This window comes from Desmodus rotundus, chromosome 12, assembly GCF_022682495.2.
Source record: "Desmodus rotundus isolate HL8 chromosome 12, HLdesRot8A.1, whole genome shotgun sequence".
NCBI classification, from domain to species: domain Eukaryota; kingdom Metazoa; phylum Chordata; class Mammalia; order Chiroptera; family Phyllostomidae; genus Desmodus; species Desmodus rotundus.
Genome location: NC_071398.1, coordinates 53,050,187 through 53,071,962, shown reverse-complemented (window position 1 = coordinate 53,071,962; position 21,776 = coordinate 53,050,187). Strand labels below are relative to the sequence as shown.

At 47.7% G+C, this 21,776-nt stretch overlaps 6 protein-coding genes across 6 annotated transcripts; 3 read left to right on the top strand and 3 right to left on the bottom strand.

Annotated features, from left to right (window-relative positions):
- Window positions 1-786: 786 nt before the first annotated feature.
- On the top strand, window positions 787-9,922 carry LOC139440385 (histone H3.1). The gene is made up of 2 exons (XM_071219774.1): window positions 787-1,287; window positions 9,730-9,922. Exon 1 carries the CDS (start codon window positions 790-792, stop codon window positions 1,198-1,200), a length of 411 nt encoding a protein of 136 aa, XP_071075875.1. The 5' UTR covers window positions 787-789; the 3' UTR covers window positions 1,201-1,287; window positions 9,730-9,922.
- Window positions 5,190-6,380, bottom strand: LOC112313628 (histone H1.3). Its single transcript, XM_024570230.3, has one exon. It carries the CDS (start codon window positions 5,952-5,954, stop codon window positions 5,289-5,291), a length of 666 nt encoding a protein of 221 aa, XP_024425998.2. The 5' UTR covers window positions 5,955-6,380; the 3' UTR covers window positions 5,190-5,288.
- Window positions 9,923-10,620: 698 nt separating the features above from the next.
- On the top strand, window positions 10,621-14,583 carry LOC139440400 (histone H4). The gene has a single exon (XM_071219845.1). The coding sequence runs from the start codon at window positions 10,710-10,712 to the stop codon at window positions 11,019-11,021; it is 312 nt and encodes a 103-aa protein (XP_071075946.1). The 5' UTR covers window positions 10,621-10,709; the 3' UTR covers window positions 11,022-14,583.
- A 934-nt stretch (window positions 14,584-15,517) lies between these two features.
- LOC128779721 (histone H4) lies at window positions 15,518-16,095 on the bottom strand. The gene has a single exon (XM_053915710.1). It carries the CDS (start codon window positions 16,080-16,082, stop codon window positions 15,771-15,773), a length of 312 nt encoding a protein of 103 aa, XP_053771685.1. The 5' UTR covers window positions 16,083-16,095; the 3' UTR covers window positions 15,518-15,770.
- Window positions 16,096-16,376: 281 nt separating this feature from the next.
- LOC112313656 (histone H2B type 1-C/E/F/G/I) lies at window positions 16,377-21,677 on the top strand. The gene is made up of 2 exons (XM_071219791.1): window positions 16,377-16,394; window positions 21,147-21,677. The coding sequence occupies exon 2, from the start codon at window positions 21,160-21,162 to the stop codon at window positions 21,538-21,540; it is 381 nt and encodes a 126-aa protein (XP_071075892.1). The 5' UTR covers window positions 16,377-16,394; window positions 21,147-21,159; the 3' UTR covers window positions 21,541-21,677.
- Window positions 19,422-20,111, bottom strand: LOC112313674 (histone H3.1). Its single transcript, XM_024570272.4, has one exon. The coding sequence runs from the start codon at window positions 20,107-20,109 to the stop codon at window positions 19,699-19,701; it is 411 nt and encodes a 136-aa protein (XP_024426040.3). The 5' UTR covers window positions 20,110-20,111; the 3' UTR covers window positions 19,422-19,698.
- Window positions 21,678-21,776: the final 99 nt, after the last annotated feature.

Below are 21,776 nucleotides of genomic sequence, written 5' to 3'. Positions count from 1 at the left end.
TGTCATAAATTGTGCGGGACACCCCCCTCTCTCCGACCAGCAGCCCGACGCTGGGCCATCGCAGCATTTCAAATAAACGTTCACTGAAGACTCTGAATCGCTTCCATCTTTTCGAGGTTCCTTATTGCAAACGCTTTCTTATCGGTTCCCGCCATGACGGCCGAGCTGACATTTGAAATGCCTCAAAACCGAAGGGCTGAGTAAAATTACCATTGAGTCAAATCCGAAATGAAAGCTCCAGGGATTCCAGGAAATCAGAACTCCGCGTATGCCTGATGGTACAATGAACTAGGAATTTACTTAAAATACGGAGAAATAGCACTCGTGAGAGGCTCAGACAGTGGATTTTTAAATAGGGGGAAAGAGCGGTAACACGGCATGGATGAAAACGGGTTAATTATGCACAAAACGGCGGGTGATTTAAAAAAATTTTTCTTGAAAGCACTTTCGAACACATTTTTTTTTTCTCCAAACAGGAGAAAAGCTCAAGAATATTAAATGTTTCTGTGGGCCATACTTGTGTGTGGGAGGGGGTGGAGGCATCATTGATGAAACAAATAACCAAGAAAATGACTTTATTTAAGTTACTTGAAAGATGTGTGGTAATTCAAAAGAACCAATCAGAGACTCGCCGAACGGATAAAGCCATCCTCCAACGGTCGGAGCACTTCCGGAATTTGGGACCAAAGACCAACAGGAATTGCCAACAATCCAATCAGAGTAATTCTCTTCCTGTATAAATACAGGGTCAAGCGGTTTGCTCCAGTCCACTCACGTTATAGCCACGTCATGGCCCGCACCAAGCAGACGGCGCGCAAGTCCACGGGCGGGAAGGCCCCGCGCAAACAGCTGGCCACCAAGGCGGCCCGCAAGAGCGCGCCCGCCACGGGCGGCGTCAAGAAGCCGCACCGCTACCGGCCCGGCACGGTGGCCCTGCGCGAGATCCGCCGCTACCAGAAGTCCACCGAGCTGCTGATCCGCAAGCTGCCCTTCCAGCGCCTGGTGCGCGAGATCGCGCAGGACTTCAAGACCGATCTGCGCTTCCAGAGCTCGGCGGTCATGGCGCTGCAGGAGGCGTGCGAGGCGTACCTGGTGGGCCTGTTCGAGGACACCAACCTGTGCGCCATCCACGCCAAGCGCGTCACCATCATGCCCAAGGACATCCAGCTGGCGCGCCGCATCCGCGGGGAGCGGGCATAAGCTGTCTGTCATCATTGAATGGTAACCTTGAACCCAAAGGCTCTTTTCAGAGCCACCTACACTTTCAGTTTGAAGAGCTGTGAGCAAGTAAGTGGGGTCTGCTCCCTAAACCAAGCAGTGGGGGAGGGCGGATAGTAGCTGTGGCAGCTGCAGGGAAGTGGCTCTGGCCGCCCAAATCCCTCGGTCTTAACGAATGCACCCCGTTGTCCCTGAGGCTCCGTGTCCTGCATGATACAGCTGGGCCAGCACTACTGCACCAAATGACGCCGAGGCTGGGGGTGGGTAGATGAAAGTTCTAGCCAGGAATTAACTGTTGCAGCAAATTACTGCAAGCTCATTGGGCAGATTGTCCGCACCCCGCCTGAGAAGCACGACATTGTCACTAAGTCAGACCCCAGATCTTGCAGAGATAAAGCTAAATAACCCCCTATTTGCTGGAATTCTCAACCATTGAGAAGGCAGCTTCCCACTTTATTCCAAATGCAAATTTTGCAAGACCCTCAGGCAATGCAGGAATTTTGGATTTAGTAAGGTTCTTACAGAAATGGGAGCGCCTAGCCTGGGGCCATTGGTAAACAATGGAGGCTCTTGAATAGCTCTGCACTTGAGTAAAATCAAGTCCTGGGCAGGAAACAGATCATGGCCTTCCCAGCCGTTTATTCAACAAAAATTGCAGTCTTACTGGAATGAGTCTGAAGCTACAGAACCCAGAATTCGGGTTCAGAAACAGCTACATGAAATATAGAGCAACACTAAGATTTCAACCTGACTATGGAAAAGGTTAGCAGGTTCCCAGTCACCATATCAGCAGGAATTTACCTTCTTTAAGAGATCATTTTAACGTGAAATTCAGGAAAACAAAGTGAAACAAACCAAAACTGGAAGTGGGATGGGGAAAGAAACAACAAAACTGGGCTTGAAAGTTATTAACAGCTGTATTTTAATAGCCTTAAAGCAGAAACAACATAACAATTTTGTATCTTTCTCTTGATGATTGGTTACCCAAATTCTAAAACATGTATACAACTGAATCCTATTCAGCAATTTTGATACATGTAACAACCTGGCTGTATCTCAAGGGTAAAATGCTTTATATCAAAGCCAATCTCAAATGTTACATATTGTGTGATTTTATTTATGTGGCATTCTCAAAGTAACAAAACCAGAGATGGACAGCAGAGGAGTGACTGCCCCCAGACCAGGGAAAGGGGGTGGATGTGACTATAAAGGGGGAGTTTTGTATGCGCATCACAGAAGTAGTTGCAAGACTCTCTCCTTGGGGCGGGATTGCATAGAGCTATCCACTCACGCCCAGATGAGAGCCTGTAACACTGGTGAGACTGAATGAGGCCTGGAGTGTAGTTGTCAGTATTTTGCACAGATAAAGCTGAATAACCCCCTATTTGCTGGAATCCTCAACCATAGAGAAGGCAATGAAAATGCCTGGTTCTCGTATTGTAATATAATTGTACAGGATGTCACCATGAAGGAAAACTGGGTTCAGCGGACTCTGCTTGAAACTAAGGGGGGAAAAAGCTGCACAAATTGTTTAGCCATTCCTACTTTGTATTGCTTAGGATTCTATGACTTGGGTAACAAACCAAAGTTTTTACGTTTGTTGTTTTTATAAACAGCAGGGATTTTTTGGCTTTCTCCGGGCTGTTGTACTGGGGACATTTTCATTTGGCTAAGGTGTGTTTCATTTATGTTGATACATGATTTTGCACACATTGCTGCCTCCACCTCAAAAGTAAACTGTGCTTCAAAGTTTGAAGTTCGTAATCTCCAGTTTTCTGGTGGGTTCTTGGCTGAGCTGATCCATGGCGTTTAGGACAGTGTGCTTGGTGCATCCTAAGCGGACAGTGGTGAGGGTCAGGAACCGCCACCCGAACCGGCACCGCTGGTGGTGAGAGTTCGAGGCAGCAAACCCATATTTAGCACCTGGTCTCATTGCTGTTTCAACCCTTCCCAGAAACATAATCTTAATCAGCAAGACTGGAATTTTCTGGTCACGCACCAGTAAAGTGATTCTGTTCAGTTCGTCTTTCTACACCACAGTTTTCTGAGTTGTAAAACACGCCTTTTAACTGTGCCTAATGCAAATGCTTTAAAGCAAGGCCATCGTAAATGAGCTTTGTAAACTGTTGTCGTATAGTAACAGAGATGTTGTATAGTCGTTGTGACCACTCGTTTGAGTGTTTAATTCCCCCATAACTTTCTTATTCCTCGTCACTCTTATCAAAACCCTAACTCTCTCATTCTGGTTATTAAAGTCCTCACGGCTGTCTTCCCATCTTTCCTACTCAATGCAATCTCTTTTTTTCAAAAGGGTTCTTTCCACATTCCAGCATTTACGAGAGTCTTCTTTCTCAACCTAGCCACTCCCATAAAAGGAGGAAGAAGCTATGGGATGCAGCTGTGACTGGGAAAAATTAAACTCCTGGTTAGAAAGATGCTCACAAGGTTACAGGTTACATTCATTTTTTTTAAAAGCTAAGTTTAAGTAATGAATTTTAAGCAATTATCATCCAATAGTGGGTGCTGTAATCAGAATAAAGTGAGGGGACACTCCAACCACGAGGTCCTTGGCGCCCCCTGGCGAAGTGCTTGGGGGCTCCTGCGTAGCCTGAGGCCTGTGGCTACCTTTTCAAAAGGATGTGTGTAAGTACTTCATGCATACAGGATAAGAAAGTTAGCAACGTTAAAATATATGAGTATATTTGAGTTCAAAAAATGTGTTTTATTAATAACACATCAAATAACAAGGAGCAACAAGGAATAATGAGCACCAGACTCAGAAGGAGCGTAAACTTTATCTCGAGGTAGTCGCAGTAACTGCAAAGCCATACAAACACATCCGTGCTTGCCCTTGTTGAATCCACAGGACTGCAGGATCCGCCCGGACCGGTCGCCTGCGCACAGAGCTGACAGCAAGGCTCATTTCCACCATCCAGGTTGACAGCCCCAAATGGTCTATAGAACTCAGAATGTTGTCGAGATTTGCCAGTAAAATTAAATGGGCTTTCCTGAGATAAAAAAGCAAAAACCTCAGTCCCGGAGATGAAGTGGAAAGAGTGGGATAGGCAAGTGAACCCTTGTTCCAAGAGCCAATATTGTTCCTGGCCGCCCCAAATCCAGGGGCTTTCTGCCAACCTCGCTGCCTTCTAAGCCTTTTTGTTATTTCTCCTCCCTGTGCTTTGCCTGTTCTCAGCAGGCAACTAGGGCTCCCTAGGTACTCCCAACAACCTGGGGAGGAAATCTGGCAGAGGGCCAATCACAAACCCTCAGAGGTTATACCCTCAGCCCCAGAGTGGCTGCTCAATTGTCGGTAGAATAACAATAGTGTGCATACTCGCCCCAAAGAGCGCTCCAGTGGCCTCAAGGGAACAAAAATCCAAGTTTTTCTTTAAAAAAAAAAATCCAAATTTTCCAACCACTTCATAGGATATAGGAGACTTGATATCTCAGCCTCTAATTGGTATTCTCCCCGGAGCCCATGCACGTGAATCAGGACTACGTTCTGATTAGCTCTCAATAACCGCTGCAAACCAATGGGAAAGGAAATTTTAGGAACGCCCAGACACTTGAATGACCCTCTCCTCGGATTGGCTTATCTATGATAATTACACTTTTTCTCCCCCGACAAGTCTGCGCGCGGGAATCAGGGTGGCAAGACCGCGCCACCTGCAGCTGGCCATCCGCAACGGTGAGGAGCTCAGAGTGCCCCTGGGCGGTGTGACCGTCGCGGAGGGCGGGGTTCTGCCGCACCGCCGCCCAATATCGAGTGCCACGAGGCCAAGGGAAAGTGGAGAGGTTAGACCACAGTCACTGCACCAGAAGCCAAAGACGAACTTCCTACAAGGACACTGTCCGTGATCTTGTAGGATATTTCAACCGCGCACACGCCCGCCCCTCTCCCTGGCCCCATCCCCCCATCCCGCCCCGCATTAAGTTAATCAGTAACCTTAAGGAAACACACACACAATATATATATGTATATGTCTGGTTAAGCTCTTTTTCTTGAAATTGGTGGGTGGCTCTGAAAAGAGCCTTTGAGATTTTCAAAGCAGAACCTGCGTCTTGGAACTTTACTTTTTCTTAGGCGCCGACTTCTTTGCCTTTGTAGCCTTCGGTTTCGCAGCTTTAGGTTTGGCCGCCTTGGGCTTAGGGGACTTGGCCTTGGCTGGACTCTTGGCCGCCTTCTTGGGTTTGGCTGCTTTCACCTTCTTCGGGCTCTTGGTCACTTTCTTGGCCCCTGCAGCCGCCGCCGGCTTCTTCGCCTTCTTCGGGGTCTTCTTGGCGCTCTTCTTGGGGGTGGCTGACCCCGCGGTCTTCTTGGGCTTCTTGGCCGCCCCAGCAGCCTTCTTGGGTTTGGCCGCGCCCGCCTTCTTGGTCTTGGGCTTGGCCTCCCCGGAGGCCGCCTTCTTGTTGAGCTTGAAGGAACCGGAGGCGCCGGTGCCCTTGGTCTGCACCAGGGTGCCCTTGCTCACCAGGCTCTTGAGGCCCAGCTTGATGCGGCTGTTGTTCTTCTCCACGTCGTAGCCCGCGGCCGCCAGCGCCTTCTTGAGCGCGGCCAGCGACACGCCGCTGCGCTCCTTGGAGGCGGCCACGGCCTTAGTGATGAGCTCGGACACTGGCGGCCCGGACGCCTGGCGCTTGGAGGCAGCGGCGCCGGTTTTCTTCGCCTTCTTCTTAACAGGTGTTTTCTCCGCAGGGGCGGGAGCAGCAGGAGCAACTGGAGCAGTCTCCGACATTTTTTCCTGTTTTGCCTGGCAAGACAAAAAGACTTAAACTGTCAGAGCGGCGTGCCCCGGCGCGGGCGGCGGGGGTTTATATAGCGAGTCGCTGGGAGGTGATTGGCTGCCGGCTCCGCGCGCCGCGCTGCCCAGAAGCGCTGCTCCGCTCTGCCGGGTGGCTGTGTTTTTGCCCCTTGAAAAAGAAGAAAAATGTAGGAAATCTGTGCACGAAATAATTAGGGATTTGGGGGAAACAGGTCAGAGAGCCTCCAGGCCTCCTCCCTGCCCTCTTCGCCGTGCCTCCTATCACAGCCCGCACCCCGAAACAGTCCTGATTCCCCCAACTCCCTTGGAAACTTCCTTCAAACGGAGACAACTTTCAGATTTTCCTTAAAAATACGATTTCTCTCTGTTTTCTTTGCAAATATTTTTTCCAGGACGTAGTTCTACACATTCTTTTCTTCGCAACTTTATGTAAATAAACTCATGTCTACTCAAATATAAAAGGAAAATCGGATTTTTCGTGAGAGCAATAGCACAGCACGAGCTCTTTGCCCCGAGCCCTGGGAATTGGCGGTGGGGGAGAGAATTCTGCAGAGGTGATGGACAACTATTTTAGAAAAGATGTTTTTATCTTTAAGTATTTGAGTGACCAATGTGTAAACTGGGTTTGATCCCAGTGTTTTCGGTGATTTGACCATTTTAGGAAGCATGAGATCAAGGGCGCTCCGTGCGTTTTTTGAATACCCAGTTCTAACCGGTCCCCAGCCGTCGCTAAAAAAGCAGTCTAGTCTTACAGTTTTACAGACGTAGAGTGGGCATTAGAACGCAACTCTTTTCGCAAAAGAGCAGTCACAAAACAACAGAATAACAGTAAGTTTACCAGCTGTGAGCTGAAGAAGCCTAGGAGATCATGTGTTTTTTATCCCATCTCCTTAAAATTGTAAATTAGTTAATGACACACACCCTACCCATCAGAGTTTTTCCTCTAATATTTAGCATAGAGTGTTGTGCGTTATTTCCTATATTTCGAAATGTTTTTTTAAAGATAAATATGATTTGGTCTTTTAATATTGCAAACAGGGACACAGGGAAGTAGAAAGAAAAATTTCTCATTGAAATCAGGGTGTGAATTTTCACAGTTCTCCCTAGGCTTTTTAATAACAAAATGTGAACTAGATGGTCACCACCTAAATCTGTTGGCCCAAAGTGTCCTTGTAAGAGGCTGAACCGACATTTCATCACGAGCGGACTGACTTTCCCCGTCCGTCTTTGCAACACAGCAGAGTGAAGAGAATTCCGTAAATAGTGACCGGTAAGCACAAGCTAATATTATCCATCAAATCACCAGGTACTGAAACTAAGCCTCGTGATTGTTAAAATAAATAAACAAGAAACGTACCTGGAGTCTTATGTTTCTTCTGATAAATACTCCTATTTCCAAAAATCTAGTTATCCTAGCCTACATTCCGTGCAATTTGAGAACTTTCTCCTATAAAACCAAGATAAAATAATCAGTTTTAAAGGTGTGTCACAGTTAACTTATTTCATAAAAATCACTTGGCTTGTTTTTAAATAGTACTTTGCTGGCAGGCACTGGCTGAAACCACCTCTGGGACTGGAAACCACGTTGTGTACCAAATAGAAATACTGTGTGTAAAGAGGAGATTGGATCGTGGGCACTCATTCTTCCTAGGCGGGGATTTTGTGGGAATCCTTGTCAGTAGCAATGATCGCAAACGTTTTGTAGGCCCCTTTCCTTTTCAGTGGAGAGCCTAGTATTACCCAGCCCTAAAGATAAAATTAAAATTCAATTTTTTTTAAGTTCACTATTTGGGTCATCCTTGGAGTCATACTATCAAGTTGTCGGCAAGTGCTGGGAGTGTTCCCTACGTTGCATGTACTTGATATAGGACGGGTGAAAACTACCTTCCACAGCAGATACCCCCACTCCATTCCTGTGCAACACTAACTGTTTCCTGTGGTTATTTAGACCACAAGTAGGGAGAAGGCATTGGAACTAAGGGCTATTTTCTTAATTGATTGTAGTTAATCACTGTCCTTCCTGAAGGGAAGTAATTGAGATAAATGCTTTCACCGGAAGAGTTCTTCCCCAGATGTTCACGAGAGGAGGGGCCGTGCTGCAGGCGGTTCCTGTTGTTGCTTGAGACCCTGGCTGAGACTGTCTGCAGCGGCTGACGAGCTTCCTGAAAGCTGGGATGTGCCGCAGGTGCCGGGAAACTTGAAAACTTGCCCTTATTCCTTTGGTAGCCACCAAGAAAGATGTGCTTTTACTTTTGAATCCTCAATCTGTATATATCTTATGACAGTGGATTTTCCACTGTGCTAAGATGTAAAAGGTAGCAGAGACAAACTACAGCCGTGATGGAGAGCTCACTTTTGACTTCATGCTCTCCCCGTGGTGGTGGTGTTGACCCGCCTCTCACCACGGTGGATGACAGTGAGAGGCCCCACCAGAGCTCACCCGGCCTGTCACAGGGGCCGTGCTGAAGCAAGCGTGGCAAAGGTTTAGGGGGGAAGAACTGCACTGAATAAAGAACAAAAAGGGCAAAGTAGACCTGAGGGCTGTATAGCAGACAGGGCTTTGTATTCAAATGAAATGTGTCCAAAAGGGCCATGAGAAATCACATCTATTTTAATTTCCTTTTGGATGGTCTCACCGGAGGAAGTTCTCCCACTTGAAACCCCTCCAAGCTCTAGTACATCTATTAATTTTATTTCTTAAAAAGGCCACTACTCTCAAACTTGCAATTTTCTTCTTACACATCTCTATGTTTCTGTAATATCTGGTACACCCAGAAGTTGGCTAATTTCTAGTGCACCCCAAGAAAAGCCCAGTCTTCACTTCATCTCAGATCCCCCTAGACCCCCACTGTCCACAGTCTGCATTAGCAGCTCCTCAGAACGGATTCTGTCTCAGCCCAGACCAACAGAGCTCAGTGTGATGGGCATGGTCTGCAGCTGTGCTGTCAAAGAGGCCTTACGTGTGGCTAACTGAAGACACTGATTTTCAATGTTACTTAAGTTTAATTGATTTAAATTGAAATGAGCATACGTGGCTAGTGGATAATGCAGGACAGCACAGCTTTACGACAGCTCTTCCCACGCTTGCAAACACAAGCCCCCCCCACTGGGAGATCTTGTTAAAAATGCCACTTCAGTTGATTTAGGGTTGTCCCTGAAACTGTGAGTCTGACAAGCTCCCAGGTGATGCAGTCACACAGCTGCCCCGCGCAGCACTATCAGGCAGAACCAGGGGCCTGGGGAGCTGACTTAGGATGACCCCTCACCGGGACTTCACTTTTCTCTTCCCTGTACTTGACCCTTTTTTTAAAAGAACATGTTGGTGGGCGTGCTCTCCCCCACCAGGAGCACACCCACGCCTTTCTTGCCTATCAGGTGCGCGTCTCCTAAACTCTGAGGGTTCCCATGAGACTTCAAGCAGAGGAGCAATGGGCAGTGGCAGCTCCGCCCGGCCTAACCCCCTGAACTTGTCTCCAAGGCCCCCTTTTCTCTGACTGTCCAAGTCAATTGCAGCCCCACCTACACTCTCTCCTGTTGCTTCTTCTAAGTCCTTCTTTGTTTCACTATCCCCAGCTTTACTCCACATACCCTCAAAATTAAAAAGAAAGAAAAAAACAAAGCAAACCAAAAAGTATCGTTGTAAATCTGGTATTTGTACACCATTCTAGGCATAGAGTTCACCCTGAATCATTGAATCGATCAACCAGTCGATCAATCAATAATTCCTCGTTTGTGCTTTCTCAAAAAGGTGAGCCTGGGAGATCCCAATATCTGTTCAAGTCTGTGTCTCAGTCTCTGCTGGGAGGAAATGGTTCATCTTCTGACTGCGTCTATGGTGAGCACCCCAAGAGCGGGGTGTTTACAAGTCACCTCCGCAGAAGGTGCTCTGGGCGGATGTGTGGAAAGGGGACAAATGTTGGCATTTGTCTGTTAAACAAATCAACTCATCAGCTGTGTACAGAACACCACCTCAGCTGCTCTTTTTACTTGGACAGTATTTCACAGTGTTTATTTGTATTATTTTTAATTGTTACTTTGTAAACTTTTATTCTCCGTGACATACCTTCACTTCTTTACTGGCATAGATCAGTTGTAAGTGGCAAGATCACGAGAATCCAGAATCATAGGCCTCAGTTCTCCCCAACAGAACCACATACTAGGACAGGTTAATTCTCCAAGCCTGGGATTCCTCGTTTTTTACAAAGCAAATAGTAAAAAGCAAATAGTTTTACGAATCTGGGAGAAAAAGTGAAAATTCAGTTAACATTGGTTCCCCTTCTAGAGGTCCTTTGAAGGAATGCTGAAAACGACGCGTATCCTAATGCTCTGCAAATGAGACGCTGCCACGATCCGCCAAATTCTCCAAGTATTGTAAAAATCAATACTTTATAATTTTTTAAAGGATTTTTGCAATTAAAAATAATTTTATTCTGGCATCTTTCCCTTTCGTAGATAAGTGTTGCGTTATTGCCTCCTTTTTATAAATGGTCATAGGGGTCAGGACACTGGTGCGGTACCAATTATCGAAACGACCCACAGGCCCGCGGCCAGGGGCTGCAGACACCGGCCGCTCTGTGTAGGCAGCGAGGAAACAGGAAGGAGTCGGACGCGGAGCGCGAGTCCCCGCCCCCTGCGCGTCCCGTTTCCGGAAACGCTCGCGAAAGCCTTATATAAGCGGCTGCAGCCGGTGCTTTGGTGGTGGATTGTGGTTATTAACTGCTCTTCACTATGTCTGGTCGCGGCAAAGGCGGGAAGGGTCTCGGCAAAGGCGGCGCCAAGCGCCACCGCAAAGTGCTGCGCGACAACATCCAGGGCATCACCAAGCCCGCCATCCGGCGGCTGGCCCGCCGCGGCGGCGTCAAGCGCATCTCCGGGCTCATCTACGAGGAGACCCGCGGGGTGCTCAAGGTCTTCCTGGAGAACGTGATCCGGGACGCCGTCACCTATACGGAGCACGCCAAGCGCAAGACGGTCACGGCCATGGACGTGGTCTACGCGCTCAAGCGCCAGGGCCGTACCCTCTACGGCTTCGGCGGTTGAGCGTTCCGCCGCCCTCGCCCTGCGGCCCCGGCTCGTCCACAAAAGGCCCTTCTCAGGGCCACCCACCTGGTCACACGAAGGGCTGTTAGTAACAACCAAACCTGAAGGTAGTGCTTGGTACTTTGTCGGTGTTCTGTTGTGATTCTAACTTTTGACAAGAAAGTCCCTCCTTTGCAAAGTCCGGCGGGCTTGTGTCTGGGGCCATTTTCTAGTCGGCGGCCCTGGCCTAAGATGGCGGCTCTCAAATGAGCCCAGAGGACAAAGCAAACTGCGGGGAGCGGCAAGAGGGCGGGGTGTCCCCAGGCGTTTGGGAAGGACCCGGTTTGTTACTTCCTGGAGCAAGTAGCCTTCGGAATGGCAGCAGTTCTCCACCTTAAATGTTAAATAATTGGCTTCATTGTATTCCGGGGGCATTAAAATTCACTTTCCCGGAAGGTTGCTCAGACCTAGCAGCGAGTGTCCTGTAGAGGGCGCTCGGGCTTCACACGGACCTCTCTGCAGGAAACCCTGGGAGAGCGGTGGGCAGTTAGACTGGTAAAAGCAAAAATCAAGCCTGGAAGATAATCTTCATTTTTGTCTCACACGGAACATTTCTGAGGACGTGGAACTCTAGCCTGACTCAGGTCATCGCTCATCTTACTGCTTTATTTCCAAAATTGTGGTTAACTTAAACTCTCCGTGTGTTCTGTCCACCGATGGCCTTCCCTCCGGTGACCGGGCCTGCATCCTCTGCTCTCCATTTCCCCGCAGGCAGAAGAAGCGGTCATGCTCACCCTGCACCTGTGTTCTAAACCCTTCCCTTACTTACCTGTGCCATTTAAACCCCCAGTGAAAACACACGCAGTCCACCTGTTCAGCATCTTAGGATAGTTGTTTATGGAGGTGCCTTCCACTATCAATAACTTACTTGGTCGGACAATAAATTAGCTGGTCATTCAACTCTAACCATAATGACATCCCAACTTAAATTTTTAATATTCCCCCTCTTGGCTCCTTTCCTTCCACTCAGTGTAAACAAAAGTAGTTTTACACTTGTGAGTATGTGAAACTTCATTCTTGTATTATTATTTATTGTTGTATTATTTTCCATACAAACAAGTAAACCTACTTTTACCCTGCCCTGCATAAAAACATATTTCAGGGTCTCTCAACTTGGCCTACAACCCTGTCAATTACTAGATAGATCCTTCTTATGTTATCAAATTTTCAAGGCTTGAATACTCAAGTCACTATGATTATATGACTTCTGTCCCAATCACTCACTAACAAATATACTTGCCAAGGTTAACAGTGACTTATTAATTTCCAAATTATACTAAAGATTTAATCTCTACTACACCTGACCCCATTCATTACTCCGGCCTTCACAATCTCCTCACATGCTTACATGGCACCTTTTTTCCTGACCCCGGTCCTCTGTTCTCCCTGATTCTTCTCGGTTAGCTCTTTTGGGTCCCATGCCTCTGTTTCTGATTCTTCCCAGTGAGCTGTCTCCTGAGGACCCTTCCTGTCACTTCGTAGGTCCTCCTTGAGTCAGCTCTCCCAGAATGTGCTGTAAATGGTGAGATGTCATCCAGGTGCCCAGAAAAGAACTGAGCGTCCTGCAAGGTGGCAGAATATGCCACTTTGGTATAAGGATTATTTTGAGTTACAGACCTGGAAATAAACAGGTTGCAAAAGTGGGGCTCAGACTCCACCTTTCATTTCTGAGGGCAGATCATGGTCCCCTGTGGAATGTGCCTTCTCTGAACCAGGGAGAAAAGGACATTCTTGTGATCAGAAATGGAGAGTTGAGGCTGAGAGGAATCTGTACCCACAGACCTTGTTAAATAAGCCTTACCTTCCTTCAGTCTGCCCGTATATCTTAGTTACTATTTGACAATTCCTACTCTGTTTAACCTAGGATATAAGGCCTAATCACTTCTAGGCTCTTCACTTTCCTGTGAAGACTCCCCTGTACATGTAAAAATATTAAACAAAATTTGTATGCTCTCCTCCTGTTAATCCATCTTATGGTCACTTAATTCTCAGGCCCAGCTAGCTGCACACCCCTAACGAGCAGAGGAAAGCTATGCCTCCCAGCGCCGTCACCAGCGTCCTGCAGCGGCCACACAGTCCTGCCAGGTCTCCACCTGCATGCTCCCTGCCCTACAGTCACTCCAGCCCACCACAGCCAGGTCACAGTGACTTGCCAATGTCATCATTTCCTTCTGAGGGTGTCCGACTCAGGCAAACTTTATATGAGGTGTACTTGCATGCTTTTCTCCTATTAATGTGTCTTTTTATGTTGGAAAAATTTCCCCGTCTTCTCTTCCAGGTTCTTTGGCTGGTCTAACAATCAAAATCACGTAAGACAGATTAACAGGAGAACAACAATTTTAGTTTCGTACATACAAAAGCACCAGAAAAATAAGACCCAAAGGCAGTCAGGCAATTGAGTCTTGTCTGCTGCCCTGAGCTACAGAACCAGAGGGGGGCCTGGGCACTGACGAGGTGGAGGGCAGTCCACGGAAGGACGAGAGCAATGGTGATCAGGAGGTTCCCTGTCCTCCACATGTGTCCTTCATATCAGAGTTAACTCTGTTAATGGCTCTCTCTCTGGGACAGGCCCAATCTACAATATTTTAGGCATAAAACTTCTGAGTCTCCTGGGTCTTCATTGCCTTGAAATCAAAATAATTCACAGGCCAACATGGCCCATTTGGAGATGACCTCCTCTGCTCCCCTCCAGTCCTACATCAATTTAATTCTCAGGCCCAGAGTTCTTCACTGGCTGAGTAGAGGTAACATCTGACTTCTCTACAAAGGCTAGGGAACATCAAAAAAATATCCCACCACAACTCCAGGAAGACAGCATGGAAAGAATTGTTTATTTTTACCTGGGCACTTGGCAGAAAAGAAACACCATGCTTCTGGGGCTCAAGTCCCTGAGAATTGAGATAACAACACTGATATCTGTCTTGTAGGGTGGCTTGAAGTATAAAATGAGTTTAATATGTGCACAACTGTACCTTCAAAGGTTTACGCTCTTATTCCCTTTTATTAAAGTTGCACAGAAAACCTACACATCAGACTATCTGAGGGCCAAATACCATGCAATGAATGACTCGTGTTACCCGTTTATAGCCTTTCAAACGTAAGATGGATTTTGCAGTCTTGAGGGGGTCTTCCCACCTTTACCGTGCACCAGACATGAGAAACGAGATTCCTGGATGTCTGTCCCCACGCTATGCTGCAGCTTTCCTAGGTCTGCTGGCGACCTCACTGCGGATTCACATCCCTCCAGGGTCACGGAGGGACACTCAGCAGAGCAACTGGCAGCAGAGGCATTTTCCTGAGAAGCCAGTGACACTTCTCTCAGGGAGCAAAGCGCCAAGTTTGCCTCGGAGCTAGTTGTCTGGGCAAGAGCAAAAACTATGCAATGCAAATTCCGTACCAAACTTACTTATCTGAAACCTGGGACTCTTATTGTATTAAAACACAAACACTATGCATTTTTAATCTATAATGACTTATGTAAATAGCATTTTCTCAGATGTTAGACATGGCTTGAGTATCCTTATAAAGGATACTCTTCAGTCTCCTTATAAAGTTTTCTCAAACAAAAAAGAAAAAAATAAAAATACTTTTCTGAAGCATTAAATAAAAAATGGAAATTAGTTCATTGGCTGATGATTCAATTTGAGGATATACTTTACATAAAAAACAATAAACGTTGTAGTGTTCGAACAGTCCCTAATTTCAAAAAAAACACAACAACAACGAGCAAACAGCCTTACGATTTACAGAAGGCAAAGTTAAGATGAAGGTGAGCTGGGAGGTTGCAGGGGGATGGAGGGGAAGGGGGAGGCGGAGAGCCTGTGACCTCGGCTGGTAGCTCCCCCCCCCTTCACGTGCAAATCGACGGTTCGGGGCTCAGAGGAAGTTAGACACCGGAGTTAGACGGTTAGACACCGTCCCCTTTGTCTAGTCAATGGTAGCTCCCGAACTGCTTAGCCTCAGGCTTAGGGAGGGACCGGCTTGAGCAAGGAAATCAGCAAGTCCCAGTTGGTTACCTTTATAACCCCAGCCCACCTTATCCTTCAGAGGCGGGGCATGAGTGACGACCATCAACTCTACTCCCAGGAGGAGGGGGGAGGGTGTCAGGTGAGGCCAACTGTGCTTGTCTCTCCCCGGGCAGATTAACAATTAGCACCGAGAGTTTTTGTGGCAATTATTTTAATGGACCTGGGTTCCTGTGGGCGGCGCCATCATCCTCAGACTCGTAAATCATTCAGTTATTGAACCACTTCCCCGCCGCCCGCCCCGCCCCCACCACCCGAGTGAAACCGAGCAGCGCGGCGCTGCCCGCGCTCTCGGCGAAGCGGGCCCGCAGCTGATCCCGTACGGAGGACAAAGAGCGGGCGGGGTCACTGACGGAGAAAGGCCTTGGGGTTGCACAGCTGTACCCTCCACTGCGGACCCGGGACGAGCGGGGACCACCCCAGGTCAGGCTTGCTTTCCTTTTCCAGCCACACGCCCGCTCCCCCCGCCCCCGCCCCGTGGAGCCGAGGGGGCCGCCAACGCTGGGTCCCCGCGAGCGGACTGAGGCCCGTCCCGAAGGAGCCACCGTCCGCTCAACGCCCAACCCGAGAAACGTGTTCGCAGAATCATCAAAGCCGCGGAGGCGCGCACAGCTCTTCCCCGGAGGGAGTTGGCGGCCCTGAAAAGGGCCTTTGGGGGAAAAATAGGGTGGTGGGAGCGGGGGTCTCAGCCGCCAAAGCCGTAGAGGGTGCGGCCCTGGCGCTTGAGCGCGTAGACCACGTCCATGGCCGTGACCGTCTTGCGCTTGGCGTGCTCCGTGTAGGTGACGGCGTCCCGGATCACGTTCTCCAGGAAGACCTTGAGCACCCCGCGGGTCTCCTCGTAGATGAGCCCGGAGATGCGCTTGACGCCGCCGCGGCGGGCCAGCCGCCGGATGGCGGGCTTGGTGATGCCCTGGATGTTGTCGCGCAGCACCTTGCGGTGGCGCTTGGCGCCGCCTTTGCCGAGACCCTTCCCGCCTTTGCCGCGACCAGACATGCTGAGGGAGCAGAGGTTGCGACGGTTGTCCCCTCAGTGGCCGCTGCAGCCTCTTAAGTAACAACTGGGCGGACCCCGTTTGAAACAGACCGGAAAGGGCGGAAACTCGCCCTGGGCCCCGCCCCTGCTGGGGAGGGGAGATTTTCTAGTATTTAGAAAATAAGGAATTCTAAAAAGGAGTGTCTACCGTGTACACAAAAGAAATCACTTTGTTTATGTGTGTTTTTCGGGATTCATCCATCCCATGGATATTCTTGGATCATTTCCACACTGGAATTGAAACAAGTCCAAATCCAAGAAACAAAGGAATTGGTAAGTTTGTTGCCAGCAACCCAACCTGGCTTTGGGTTTGGAATCTCTGAGCTCTCAACCTGTTATTGGGCCTGTTTGTTAAACTGAGTTTGAGTGGCCTTAGTCATAAAAAAGGATCAATACCTCTTAATAATTGTGTTACTGTCAGCAAAATGCCTGCCTTATACAGCAAATTGCTATCGCCCCAACTTACGACGAAAGCACTTGGAAGGTTTTTAAAATATTTCCAGTATAACACTAGTGTCTAGTGTACTTTAAGTTAAGCAAATTGATCACATACATTTAAACAATGAAGAATTTCGGAGGAAAAGGATGTAAACTGCCAGGCCTAAAGCCCTGTTCTTGTCGAGTGTAGGACAGAGCGGGGAGGGGTGCCCATCCTTTCCCGGGTCTGCTGCCCGGAATTCAAGTAAAGCTGTCATAAACTCTAAAACAAGGAAAAGCAACTTTGTGCAAATGACAGCAATACACATGCAGTCCTTTGTAGATGTTGGCGTTATTTTCTTTTTTCTTTTCTATTTTTTCTTTTTTTTCTGTTTGCATTATTTTAGAAAACTTGTTGAGCCGATATAAAAGACGAGAGCATTAAAATATAAATGACGGCCTTAGAATATAATACAATGTTCAAAAGAAGAGATGGTTTTTAGTGTTGTTAAAAATAAAATTCAGCTGAGTAAATTTGAAGATGTAATTGGCTTTTTATCCAGTTCACGAATCAGGCAGCATCCCACTTACAACTAGAAGGGTCCTTCCTCAGAGGGGCCTTACAAAATGGAAAGCTTTTATAGAGGCAAAGGTGGGGCAGGAGAGCTATTAACAAAAGAAAAGAAAGGATTTCTGTTTGGGTAAAGAGAATGGGAAGGCTTTATCATACAGATTGCCTCATCTCTCTAAGGGGGATGGAGAGGGCCCAAGTGACAGGTTACCTTATTGCTGCTTGACCAGAAAATTCCAGATTGTTCATTATGATTGTTTCTGGGAGAGATTATAACTGCAATTAGATCAAGTACTAAATAGAGTGATTTTAGCACAAGCGACACTATTTAGGACCTGTGGTTTTTGTCCCGCAACAGCACATTTATGGATGCACCAAGCACACTGTCCTAAAGACCAAGGCTCAGTTCGGCCCGTTACTGCATCAGAAAATTTGACATTATAAATATCACTTGGAAACTCAGTTTACTTTTGACGTAGGAGCAGCAATATCTCCAAAAACATAGCAACACAAGTGAACCAAAACTCAGCCAAATAGATATATCACCACTAGAGTAGCTAGAAAGAAGGAGAAAAACTCTGCTGTTCATATGAAAAAAAAAAAAAAAATCACATCGTTTTGTTAAGCAAGTCATAGAATCCTAAGAAATACAAAGTAGCAACTGCTAATTGGTACAGCTTTTTTTTTTTTTTTTTTTTTACATAGTTCATTGGGAATATGGCCCCTAAACCCAGTTTCCCCTAATTTAATTGTAATACCAAAACCAAGTAATTGGCATTGGCAAATTACTGTCAACTAGACTCCAGGCCTTATTCCAGAGGTGTCAAATTCATTTTCACCTGGGGCCACATCAGCCTGGAGGTTGCCTTCAAAGGGCTGAATGTAATTTTAGGACTGTATAAATATAACATACTCCTTACGAGTCAGGGAGTTGAAATTCAGCCCTTTGAAGGCAACTGCGAGGCTGATGTGGCCCCCGGTGAAAATGAGTTTGACACCCCTGCCTTATTCAGTCTCCCCAGTTTTACAGGCTCTCACCTGGGCCTGTGAGTGGATAGCTCTTCAATCCCACCCCGGGGAGAGTCATGTAACCAGTGCCTGATGCACAAACAAAACTCCCCCTTTATATTCTCATAAAGACCCACCTCTTCCCTTTCCTGGGGCAGTCACTCCTCCAGTATCCGTGTCTGGTTGTGTTACTTTGAGAATGCCACAGGAATGGAATCGTACAATATGTAACCCTTGAAATTGGGTCAACCCCCTCCCACCCCCACTCAGCATTAGGCCCTTGAGATCCAGCCAGGTTGTTACATGTATCAATACATTGTGTTTTTATTGCTGAGTAGGATTCAGTTGTATCCAGGTATGAGAGTTTGTGTTGTAAATGTAAGGAACAAAAAAACCTGTAGAGAATTTTTATGATTTAATTTCAGCCAAACTGACCATAGGTGTCAGGAGAAAAAAAAAAACTCAATGGATTGAGAAAATGCTCCCCAAAGGCGCAGTTTTAGCACTTATTTTACTTGTCAGAATCAAAGGAGAAGACTTAGGTGGATTACAGGAAATGCACTGGCCTTGGATAAGGGAGGCAGGAGAAGTGAAAGCAGGGAAATCTCTGGGAGTAGGTGAAAAGTCAAACAAATAGACAGTAGTTTTGCATTTGTGAGTATTTCATAGTTAACATTCAACCATTAACACAATAATAACAATGAGGGAATTTGTGGTTTCCCCTCAGCTGCAGTGACCGTGCCCCGCGGGGCTTGGAGAAAGGTAATTACCCCGACCTTCAGAAGCTTTGTTATTGTGGAGGCAGACCGACCACAGGCAGGCTCAATTAAGGGAAAGAAAGACTGGCCTTTGTCAGGGAAGATATGGGCCTGGGACAGGAGTTACCCCACGTAACTCACTTTCAGGTAGAAAGTTTTTCATTTCAGACCATCCTAGGTGGTTACTTTTGGTCTAAGTTGGTAAGGCCGCCACGCAGGCCTCCCTGGGCTTGTCAGGTGCGGTGTGTCCCCACATTTTTTCGTCCATAGTGAAAACCACTCAATAAGAAAGATACAGTAGTTTCCACTTGAGGGCTGTTAATAGCTTAAATAAAGCTATTAAAAACTTCGGTACTAGAATTTTGTTATTTCTTCCCCATAAGCCATCACCAGTTTTGCTGTGTTTAATTTTGCAACCCCCTGCCTCCCTCCTTAAAATTACAACTTTTAAAACCACTGTTTTCAAAGCTACTGTATAACTGGAAGCCCATTGGTCCTTTCCAGTCACTTAGAATCCACGTCGTTTTGCTGAATCACTGACTGCGCTCCCGAGCGCTCTGGCGGAGACTGCTGCTCCAGAGCAAGAGCTGGGGGACAACGCTGCCCGCGGGGCCTCCCGGAAGGGGGACCTCAGGTGGGCAGAGGGAACTGGACAGCTACAGCACAACTCCCACGCAGCTACCTCACCTACTACCTCCCATCCACACCCCTTCTTTTCAAGGCACATGCTATTTCTTTGCTCGCTAACAGCCCTTCAAATTGAAAGTGTAGGTGGCTCTGAAAAGAGCCTTTGGGTTCAAGGTCACCACTCGCCGAGGACAGCTTACGCACGCTCCCCGCGGATGCGGCGCGCCAGCTGGATGTCCTTGGGCATGATGGTGACGCGCTTGGCGTGGATGGCGCACAGGTTGGTGTCCTCGAACAGACCCACCAGGTAGGCCTCGCACGCCTCCTGCAGCGCCATGACGGCCGAGCTCTGGAAGCGCAGGTCGGTCTTGAAGTCCTGCGCGATCTCGCGCACCAGGCGCTGGAAGGGCAGCTTGCGGATCAGCAGCTCGGTGGACTTCTGGTAGCGGCGGATCTCGCGCAGGGCCACCGTGCCGGGCCGGTAGCGGTGTGGCTTCTTGACGCCGCCCGTGGCGGGCGCGCTCTTGCGGGCCGCCTTGGTGGCCAGCTGTTTGCGCGGGGCCTTCCCGCCCGTGGACTTGCGCGCGGTCTGCTTTGTTCTAGCCATAATTACTGACTGCAAACAAAGTTCACAACTGAAGCCGCTGCTGTTCTGGTTCGTATTTATAACGTCAAACTCCTCCTGATTGGTCTGAGTGTTCAAATTTCGCGCCATAAATTAAGTAACTATGTAGGCCTTGTGATTGGCTACCAGGTCTGTAAAAATCACCTATTGAAAATGCTGTTATTTTTTTAACTTAGTACTCCACCCTTGACCCACCCTGTATTTTAAGTTTTATGCATTCCTTAATAGGTTTTGCTTCATCTCCTGAGTAACTTCCTTAATCTTATTTTTGGGAGATTAAGTTTGGGAAGAGAAATATGTAAGTTCCAGGGTTTCTCAACCTTCTTAAAACCCCCGCTTCTGAATATGATCAATCCCGTCCTGTTCTTCCTTTAGGAAAACTTCTGAATTTGAACAGATGTTTTATTTCAGCGCTACAAGCACCCTGTTTCACAATGTCTAACCTTCCTACAAGCACTGGCATCGCTTTCACACACTCCATTCCCAGGAACAGAAATCCTGTCGCTGTGGAAGTGTGACATTTCTTTGAGTCTTAAAAAGCTTGCAGGTTGCCGGCTTTGATCAGACCACCTTGCAGTCTCCGGAGCATAATTTTGAGAATATTTAAACATGCAGCTAAGTTCCAGCTGCTTTTTTTCTAGCATTAGCAACCCAGTGACTATTTTGACAGGCTAGATACTGTCATGGATTTATGTCACGCTTTGTGTCTTTAGATCTCTAGCGAGGAAAAGACGAGTCCTAAATAGATGCGATTGTCAAGACATTATTTCTTTATTTATTTATTTATTTTGCGCTGTTGTGAATATGAGAACTTTTCTAAGGGAGGAAAAATTCAGGGCCACTTCCTCATAAACAGCTACTGAATAAGCAGATTTGAAATCACCATGATTGACTGAAAGGTTGCTACTGGATGATTTCATCCAATCAGTGACTTAGTCAGGTTAAGCAGCTATTTGCATAGAAGCCCTACAAATATAGGCCAGCCTGGGACTCAAGTTTCACTCTGCTGGTTTTGTCAGAGAACTCTGCGTCATGCCCGAGCCAGCCAAATCCGCGCCCGCCCCGAAGAAGGGCTCCAAGAAGGCCGTGACCAAGGCGCAGAAGAAGGACGGCAAGAAGCGCAAACGCAGCCGCAAGGAGAGCTACTCGGTGTACGTGTACAAGGTGCTCAAGCAGGTGCACCCGGACACGGGCATCTCGTCCAAGGCCATGGGCATCATGAACTCGTTCGTCAACGACATCTTCGAGCGCATCGCGGGCGAGGCGTCGCGCCTGGCGCATTACAACAAGCGCTCGACCATCACGTCGCGGGAGATCCAGACGGCCGTGCGCCTGCTGCTGCCCGGGGAGCTGGCCAAGCACGCCGTGTCCGAGGGCACCAAGGCCGTCACCAAGTACACCAGCTCCAAGTAGACTCGCGGGGAAGCCGCTTGACTCCTAACCCCAAAGGCTCTTTTCAGAGCCACTCATCTTTTCCTGGAAAGAGCTGTAGTGCTGGATGCTGTTGTCTGAGTTGTTGACGAGTTAGACTAAAATCCTTCTAAAGAAGTAGATTTTAGAGATAAATACTGTGCACGATATGGTACTGTACACCTGATGAGGTTAGTTCCTGATAAATGTAAGACTTTGGGCAAGGACTGGAACTAAAA